At 28.4% G+C, this 10,169-nt stretch overlaps 1 protein-coding gene across 1 annotated transcript; it reads right to left on the bottom strand.

The window, feature by feature from the left end:
- Nucleotides 1-7,020: 7,020 nt before the first annotated feature.
- On the bottom strand, nt 7,021-7,403 carry BDCG_16829 (uncharacterized protein). Its single transcript, XM_045426024.1, has one exon. The coding sequence runs from the start codon at nt 7,368-7,370 to the stop codon at nt 7,059-7,061; it is 312 nt and encodes a 103-aa protein (XP_045280724.1). The 5' UTR covers nt 7,371-7,403; the 3' UTR covers nt 7,021-7,058.
- Between the last annotated feature and the right edge of the window lie 2,766 nt (nt 7,404-10,169).

The following is a 10,169-nucleotide window of genomic DNA, read 5'->3' as shown; positions in this document are numbered from 1 at the left end:
TTGACTCAATAGAATGCTCATTCTGCAATACAAATGAGAATCCTGAGCATATTATAATGCACTGTGCATTATACAATAGTCTCAGAGCCAGATTGAAAGAGAAGTATAATCTAAATCAATTAAATATGAGATTCTTATTCTCAACTGAGACAGGAATTAAATACTTAATAGACTTTCTATCAGAAACTCAAGCAGCTACAAGAAAATGGCTAAATTCAGAATTATCTGAATATGAAGAGGAGGAAATCAATCAGATATAGTCTGTTAAAACAGCTATACACTCTCTTTTAATAATTTGTTTTGTTATAGTCTCTCTTTACTTTATCTTTTTCTGTATCTTTTTCTTTCAATTTCTTTCTATCTATCTATTTAATGTGTCTATCTTTGAGACTGTGTTCTTTCTCCCTTTTCTTTTGTCATGATATTGTCAAATGATTTCAAAGTATCAAAAGATGTTAAAACACTGCAATTTGTAAACAGTTTTTGTATTCTGAGCTGGAATTTTCTGATTTTGCATATCTGAAATTGATGAATGTACAATAGTTAACTTTACAGACATAGAAAAAACCCTGAGAACTAAAGTTCTCAGGTAGATGTCATAGTCTCTGACTGCATACATCTATAATTGAAGAATAATAATAATAATAATAATAAAGAAGTCAGTGATTTATTTTCTTCTACTGATAATATATACAAGAGTTACTGCATTTCTCATACAATCTTCTTAGTATACTAAGTACTATATCTGTGATATTCTCACAATAACTCTGTAGCTCATGAGCTTGCTATTCAAGCAAGATAGTCAAGTTCACTCATACAGCTTCTCAAACAACTACCTCTACGTGATGCTGTCAACTAGTCACCGCTTCGGTTCCGCCACGTTACATAATCACAGATTATAAGAATCTTAAACACTTCACTATCACTTACAAGCTTACTGAACAACAGATGCAATGATCTGAGCTATTAAGCTGTTTTCATTTCATAATACACTACTGCTCTGACAGTTAAAACTTAATAATAGATACTCTTTCATAATAAGAGTAAGATATATCATTCAATGTGATAGATACTCACTGAATAAATTAAGAGTATCAGCTCTTGAATCTGAAGATATTAATTAATTAAGATGAACTAACTTATAACACTATACACACTTCTCTAATTAGAACACTTTCTCTCTAAACTGTTACTGATATCTCAACTTCTTCTGAACCTACACTCAATGAATTGTGATATATAACAGCTCAAACTGATAAACTTCTTTAAGCACTTATTAAAGCAGTATATCAAGAAGAACTCTGATTTCTCTCAGAACTACATATAAGAACTGACATCTTAGAATACTTAATTAATGATAATAACACTCTATAATTCTGTGAATGATACTGAGTCTCTCACTTTAAACTCTTATATATCTGAATAATACAAGAGATGCATGATTTGTATATAACTGATTATTCAAATTGTGAATAACTGTATTAAATAATCTCTTCAGAGTTCTACTGATCTGAGATATTAAATAGCATGAGATATTTTATCTGAAACTGTAATTATTATTCTTTCATTATCTTATGAAAGAACTGTAGAAAAGGTCTACTAAAATCACTTAATATCTCTAATAGAATCTGATGAGATATAATAATTAACTTTGCTGTTAATCTTTCTAAGAGTAAGAATTGCAAGAATATTCTGATTATTATTGACTGATTGAGTAAAGATGTTATATTAGATTCTTATAAGAAGATGAATACTGAACAAGTTACTGAAGTCTTTCTATAAAGTCTGTTCTATCAGATGCATGAAATACTGAGATCTATAGTATCAGATTAAGACTGTCAATTTATAAGCACTGTCTGAATAAGAATCTGATAAGTTCTTAAGATTATATACTATTTATGAACTGTCTATCACTCTGAGACTGATGATGTATCAGAATAAATAATTCAAATTATAAAGAATTATCTTTATAAGTTCTGTAATTATTTATAAGATAATTGATATAATCTTCTTCTATATGCAGAGATTGCTATCAATGATCAAGATATTATTTCAACAGATACAAGTCTGTTCTTTCTTATACACAGTTATTATATGAAGATGTTAAATCTTCTAGAGATTATACATTTCACACTAAATCTCTACAGTCTGATTCAGATTACTTATAATATAGTAATGAAGCTCTGAGATGCTCATAACTAAGTAGAAGTCTTTATAACAAGTGCTAAACAAGATTAAGAGAATTAAACTAATGTTCACTGAGATCTTACTGAGTAATATAAGATAGAAGATCTGATATAATTGAATCTTAAGAATATACAGATCACACACTCATCTTGTAAATTGAATTACTACTATATTAAGTATAAAGTGATAGAAGTTCTAGACAGTTATAACTACTATCTTAATACATTATCAGAGATTCATGATATCTTTCATACAAGCTTGTTTTATCACACTGTCACTGATTCATTCTCTTCTTAACTGACTTCTGACTGACAGCTGTCAGAGATCATAGAAGAAGATAATGAACTTGAGTGAGAGATTGAAGATATTCTTAATAAGAGATCTCACAGCTGTAACTGATAATATTTTATAAAATGAGTTAATCATAATTATCTGATCTGAACTCTGAGCTCTGTGTTATTTAAAACAGCAGCTCTTGACTGATAAGAACTATGTATAATCTCACTTCTGAAAAGAGAGAACTAGACTGACCGTGTAACCGTGTCTGAGATCAGAATCAGAATATTTGATGATTTTATTATTAATTCAACTGATCTTATTACACTGTTTTAATATTAAATAGTAGTCTCATACTATCTCAGTGAAACTTACTGTCTACTCTTATCATATTTTTCAAATGAGATCATGATTTTCACTTCTCAATTTAAATTATTTTTATTGCTTTAAATGACTTTAAATCTCATTTGAGTGTTATCAAAAAGCATTACTTTTTAAAAAATTAAAAATAGTCTAAAAAAAACCTTAAAATGTCTAAAAATAGTAACTTTATGCTAAGAATGAGACTAAATGAGATCAAATGAGATCACTTTCTTATTTTTTCTAAGTCATAGTTTCATTTTAAGATCTGATATATAGTCACTTTACATGTTTTTTCAATGATTAGTCCCAGCGGGATTCACATCAAGAAATGTATGAGATCAGATTAAATAAGATTAAATGTGAAATTCATAATCTCAGTGATCAGTCTAGAGAGAATTAATATAATAAGCTGTATCTGATCAATTATATAGACTATTTTATTACACTTCATAGATTCTGCTGAAAGCTTTAATTCTCAGTCACTGATTCTCAGCTGAAAAACTTATAAAATTTCTATTCTTTCACTCTGAAGCTTTATTATATATACAGAATCTCTATTCTTTCACTCAGAAGCTTCATTACATATATATATAAATATTCACTTCAATCACTGATTTCCGCACTTTCTCTTTTTTCCTTCTTTAATATTTTTCACTTTTATATTATAAGATCTATAAATATTATACTTATCTATTCAGTGTAGACCTCTTATAATATTCTTTACTGAAAATAGTACTTAATTCTCTATTAAGAACTTTATTAAAAGATGTTTTTAATTATAGTATTCTATCTATTACTTCTAGATATAATGAATACTTTTCATTATCTTCTTATGAATTTTATTCAAAAGTTTTAATCTAGCTTTTACTTTTAATACTGAGAAGTACTCTGTTCTCTGTATCTGTTTAATATTCTAACTGTCTATTTCTCTCTTTGAAATATCATCTACAATGTCACTGAGTAATGAAGAATTATATTTATAATAAGTATAGAAAGAAGATACTTTTAAGATTGTATTCTTTGTATTATTATATATGAATTCAGTGATTAGAAGATGTTTGAGCTAATTATTCTGATAATATAAATAGAATACTTAAAGATACTATTCTAATATCTAGTTCTGATATTCAGTCTAATTATCTATCTGAGAATAAAATACAGTGCTGAGAAGATATCTTATTATAAGATAATAGTAAAAAGCTGATCAGTATTTACTGATAAAGAGGAATTCTTAATCTATTATCAATGATTTTGAAGCACTGTGATTATAAATAATAATATCTTGAAATAGATTAGTCAATTCAGAGGCTTTAATCTTCTTATGAGTAGAAATATATTTTATTATCTTCATGAAGTAGTTAATAATAATTAAAATTAAGTCATATTCTTTGACTCTTATTGACTTCAGTAGATTAACTATGAAATTCATTGATAAATTCTGTTATAAGCTCTTTAAAACAGACAGTGATATTAACTTGTTATATTACTTATACTACAGAATCTTTATTCTTTGACAGATATTATAAGTCTTAATATACTCTTTAACATCTGTCTGAAGCTTGTCTTAAATATATTTATATTTTAAAAGCTCTTCAGTCTTCTCTAATCTGAAGTACTCAGTGTACAAATTATTATCATGAATTCTCAATAACTTTTAACATATCATTCTGCTATAAGAAATGAAGACTGAATTATTTAATAGTAGAAGTTTATATTCTTCTAGTTATCAGTAGACTGACCGGTGAGATTATGAATTTCATATTTGATTTCATTTGATCTGATCTCATACATTTCTTGATGTGAGTCTCATCAGAATCAAGCATTAAAAAAATCTGAAAATGGATTATTTCTGAGAGAAATGACATGAAAAATGATCAGATTTAATACAAGAACAGTGAAGTAAGAGTAATTTCTTAAAATAAACTGTGAAAGATAATTATTCTTTCAAAATCAGAATAAGACTGAGACTGAAGATTAAATTCAGTCTCATTCAGTTTATTCAGTGATTGCTTATATAATAAGAATTTAATAATGATTATTGATAATACTTATGAAATAACTAAATACATTTTTGTATAAGTTTATTCTTTACTTTCTTATGAAAACTACACTTCTCTGATATACTGTGATCAGAGGTATTAAACTGTCTGATAATTTTATGTTTTATAATCATGAGTTTCTTGATTGTTTCTTCTTATAATTATTCTCAGTGACAGTAATAAATATCTTAGTTTGAGTTGAACTTTCACTTCATTCTTATCTCTGTCAATGAAATTGTTAGAATATTATATATCATTAGTATAACAGTTGAATATATACTTTCAACAATTTTTCATAACTCTAGAATTGATTTAGTGTGTAAATTTATTGAATTATCTTGAAGATAGCAGTCAAATTCAGTTTTATAAGTATGTAGTTTTATCTGATTTTTAATTATAATCAATGTATACAAGTTCTGTTTCAAAGTTAGTATTATAGTTCTATATAATATGAAGTATTATCAAAGATTGTTACTTACTAGAGAATTGTATTTCACTGTCTTTACATCTCTAATATCTGCTCATTCAAATCTCTGATAGTTGACATTGTAGTAATCTCAGACTAGTTTAGTATATAAGTCTCATTTCTTCTCTGTTCAATCTTGAGAAGTGTAGATATTAACTTAATAGAAGAAATCTAGTAGAGCTGCTATAGTATAGTACTCTGTAAAAGATTGTTTAGTTTTACTGTAATAATATATCAGTTTATTTCTTACAGCAATAATAGCCTGTGCTATAGTATTATCTCAGACTGAATTTCTTTTTAAGTGATTCAACTACTTCTTAAGATAAGTAAATAAACTGTTATACACTCATCTAGACTGGCCAGTGAGATCATGAATTTCACATTTGATCTCATTTGATCTGATTTCATACATTTCTTGATGTGAGTCTCACCGGGACTAAGTCTCAAAAAAATCTGAAAATGAACCATTTCTGAGAGAAATGATGTGAAAAATGATCAGATTTAATTCAAGAACAGTGAAATGAGAGTAATTTCTCAGAATAAACTATGAAAAATGATCATTCTTTCAAAATCAGAATGAGACTGAAACTGAAGATTAAAATCAGTCTCATTCAGTTCATTCAGTGATTGCTTATATAATCATAATTTGATAACAATTATTAATAATACTTATAAAATAACTAAATATATTCTTATGTAAGTTTATTCTTCACTTTCTTATGAAAACTACACTTCTCTGATATACTATGATCAGAGGTATTAAACTGTCTGATAATTTCATATTTTACAATCATGAGTTTCTTGATTATTTCTTCTTATAATTGTTCTCAGTGATAGTGATAAATATCTTAACTTGAGTTAAACTTTCACTTCATTCTCATCTCTATCAATGAAATTATTAGAATATCATATATCATCAGTACAACAGTTGAATATATACTCTTAACAATTTTTCATAACTCTAGAATTGATTTAATGTATAAATTCATCAGATTTTCTTGAAGATAGCAGTCAAATTCAGTTTTATAAATATATAGTTTTACCTGATTTTCAGTTGCAATCAATGTATGTAAGTTCTGTTTCAAAGTTAGTATTATAGTTCTATGTAATATAAAGTTTTATCAAAGATTATTACTTACTAGAGAATTATATTTCACTGTCTTCATATCTTGAATATTTGCTTATTCAAATCTCTGATAGTTGACATTGTAGTAGTCTCAGACTAATTTAATATATAAGTCTTATTTCTTCTCTGTTCAATCTTGAGAAGTATAGATATTAACTCAATGAGAGAGATCTAGTAGAGCTACTACAGTATAGTACTCTGTAAAAGACTGTTCAGTTTTACTGTAGTAATATGTAGACTGACCGCCGGGATCATGAATTTCACATTTGATTTCATTTGATCTGATCTCATACATTTCTTGGCGTGAATCCCACTCAGACTGGCTATCAAAAAAACATATAAAGTGACTATATATCAGATCTTAAAATGAAACCATGACTTGAAAAAAATTAGAAAGTGGTTTCATTTGGTCTCATTTAGTCTCATTCTTGGCATAAAGTTACTATTTTTAGACATTTTAAGGTTTTTTTTAAACTATTTTTAATTTTTTAAAAAGTAACACTTTTTGATAACACTCAAATGAGATTTAAAGTCATTTAAAGCAAGAACCCGCCGATAGATCCATCGAAAAGCCCTCAATCATACGAGTATTTTGACCCCATCACCGACCGCATACCCGTGTGGTGGTGGAGTTATCCAGCCAAACGTGAACCAGACGTCGTTCGGAACTCCTGCGTGGGATTATCCCCCATTCTCCCCTACCACACCACAACCCCGGGCCAAATTGCCATACAAATTGTAAGGTGAAGAGACCTAGCCGTATGCACCAATCTTCTCGATTTTGGAAGATCCCCGATCTGTAGTTGTGGAGATATCTGAGGAGCGACCTCCGCGAAAACCCTGTCCATCTTTGATGTTCCAAAACATCAACGCCAAGTCTCACCCTCGTACCGCCCTTCCCAATCTGGCCCATCCCCGGCAGAAAAATACAAAAAGATACCTCGGCGATAATATCAAGTACATAATCAACAGACAATGAGTCAACAGCACACCAACAACTATAAAATCAGTATACCCCAAGGTCTGACTGAGCCTTTAATCCCTGCACAGTGAGATATATTAAATCTAGTTTTAATATCTCAATATTCAATAGATTCTGTAAGAGATTGAGAACAGCAATACTAGATTTCTATTGAATTTGAGAATTAACTCTATATTGATATAATCATTGATAAAGTCTTCTATTTTAAGATATAAATAACCAGTTCCTCTACATCCTGCTGATAATATTTACATTATCATATAGAAACAGACTTATATTCTCTATAATATCAAGACTCTGAAGAGGGAAAGTCTTGATAGAGAGTATACAGTAGTGTATATCTTAGCAGTTTCTATCTCATTCTTCTGCAGCAGTTAATGCAAAAAAAAAAAAGATCTTAGAAATAGTTTTTTACTTCTCTTGAAAAAGTAAGGTGTTTTTCTCTGAGTTTTATACAATATTCTTACAAAGAATTAAAAACAGAGTTATTTTCTATCATAATTTCATATTCTTTTAAGTAAGAATTACTTTTTCAGTGACTGAAGAGCTTTCATTAATACTTAATTCTTTTTTATACTCTTTATTAACTGATTTGAGTTGCACACTTGTTGTGTGAGGAGAATTGAATAATTTAGAATAAAATTGAATAGTTTTAATCAATTTCTCTGTAAAAAATTGATTTATTTTTTGTCAGTTTTTCTCTCAAAAACTGTCATATCATCTGATTTACTATCAATTGATATCATACTTTTTCTCACTGTATCTCAAGAAAGAGATTGTAAAGATTTTATTGATTTATCTTAAAAATCAATTTTAGTTTATTAGATTCTCTTCAAAAATCTAACCTAGTTACTGAACTAGTGTGAAAAAAATCAGGTGTTTTATACATAAAAGTCTGCTATTCTTCTTTTGAAATAGTCTGATCAACTTTTCAATTGAAAACAGACTTAGAAACCTCTTAATTGAAACAGTCTGATCAACTTCTCAATTCAAAAGAGTTTAATAAATATCTCAATTGAATTAGTCTGATCAACTTTTCATTGAGTAAGAACAATGAGTTCAAAAGTACACTCAGTTGATGTGAAAAAAGATGCTTTCTCAAATACTATTCCTGAGATTGAAATTCTGAAGAGAAGAAAGAAAGAAGAAATAGAGAAACAACAAGTTCTTGAAATATAGAAACTTGAAAAAGTAAGTAAAATTCTTGAAAAGCAGTGTCTGAGTGAGATAAATGAAGAAGTTCTGTTAATTCTTCATGCTCAGGCTAGACAAGTACAGGAAGTGATCAAGTTCAAACTTAGAATTTTAAACACAGTTCAAAAAACTTTGAAAATTTCTAATACAATCACTGACTCTTCAGTTTGCTCTTCTTTCTTTTCTACTTCTTCTTCTTCTTCTTCTTTAAATCAGAAGAAAACATATACTCAAGCAGCTGAATCTGCTGTCTCTAAATCTGCTGTCTCTAAATCTACTATCTCAAAACCTGCTTAAAATTCTGAGAAAACTGAGAAGAATACTGCTCATACTTCTAGTGATAGAAGAGTAAAGAAAAAAATGCAAAAAGAGAAAAATCTTCAAATCTTCAGAAATAGAAGACTTATTCTCAAAGTCTCAAATCAGAACATATTGCAGAGAAATAAGCTAAACTCAAACCTTATTTTCAGAATTAGAAATGAAATCAATCAGCAGTTCTTTTCTCAGTTAATAACTGATATTGAAGTTCAAAAACCAGTTATAGCTTCAATTGAGTCATTCTTCTTTAAAAACTTCATCATTCTGACTACAATACCTAAATTCAGTGCTGAATTCCTTATTCAGAATGAGAATCTCTGAAAATTAACAGTAGAATCTTTGTTAAACATAATAATTCTATCTGAGAGAGATGAAAAGTGAGACAAATTCATTCTTCATAATATTTCAGTTGAAATTTTTGACTGTGAAGAAGAAATGCTACTTCTCAAAAATGAATTAGAAGAATACAACTCTATTCAACTGAGAAAGAAGCCTGTATGACTAAATTCATTTGAGTTCAGACAAAGTAGAAGAAATGTCTCTGTTCTAGTATATACAAAGATAATGAAACAGTCAAAAATCTCTGAAGTAAGAGTAGCAGATTTGAAAATGAGAGTTCATGAATACAAAGACTCAAGAATGAATCTCAAAGCTCAAACACAGTGTTCAAACTGTCAAAGATATGAACACTTTACAATCTCCTGTTTCAGAGACTCAAAATGTGCATTCTATGTCAGAGATCATAAAACTAGTGAGTATAAATGTGAAACATGCTCAAAAAGAGATGAAATATGTCAACACACTCTGCTTAAATGCTCTAATTATAAAGAAAAACATGCATCTAGTTCAAAAGAATGTATATTTGCTTCAAGAACTAGACTGACCGTGTGACCGTGTCTGGGACCAGGACCAGATTTTTTGATAGTCTCATTACCAATTCAACTGATCTCATTACACGGTTTGAACATTAGATAGTAGTCTCATACTGTCTCAGTGAGACTTACTGTCTACTCTTATCACATTTTTCAAATGAGACCATGATTTCCACTTCTCAATTTAAATTATTTTTATTGCTTTAAATGACTTTAAATCTCATTTGAGTGTTATCAAAAAGTGTTACTTTTTAAAAAATTAAAAATAGTCTAAAAAAACCTTAAAATGTCTAAAAATAGTAACTTTATGCCAAGAATGGGACTAAATGAGACCAAATGAGACCAC

Source organism: Blastomyces dermatitidis (genome assembly GCF_000003525.1).
Source record: "Blastomyces dermatitidis ER-3 genomic scaffold supercont1.4, whole genome shotgun sequence".
Taxonomy (NCBI): domain Eukaryota; kingdom Fungi; phylum Ascomycota; class Eurotiomycetes; order Onygenales; family Ajellomycetaceae; genus Blastomyces; species Blastomyces dermatitidis.
Note: the sequence above shows the minus strand (reverse complement) of the source record. Positions and strands in the feature narration are given on the sequence as shown.

Excerpts from the sequence above, each read along its gene's own strand:
- BDCG_16829 (XM_045426024.1), bottom strand. The coding sequence starts at position 7,370 with ATGGGCCAGATTGGGAAGGGCGGTACGAGGGTGAGACTTGGCGTTGAT.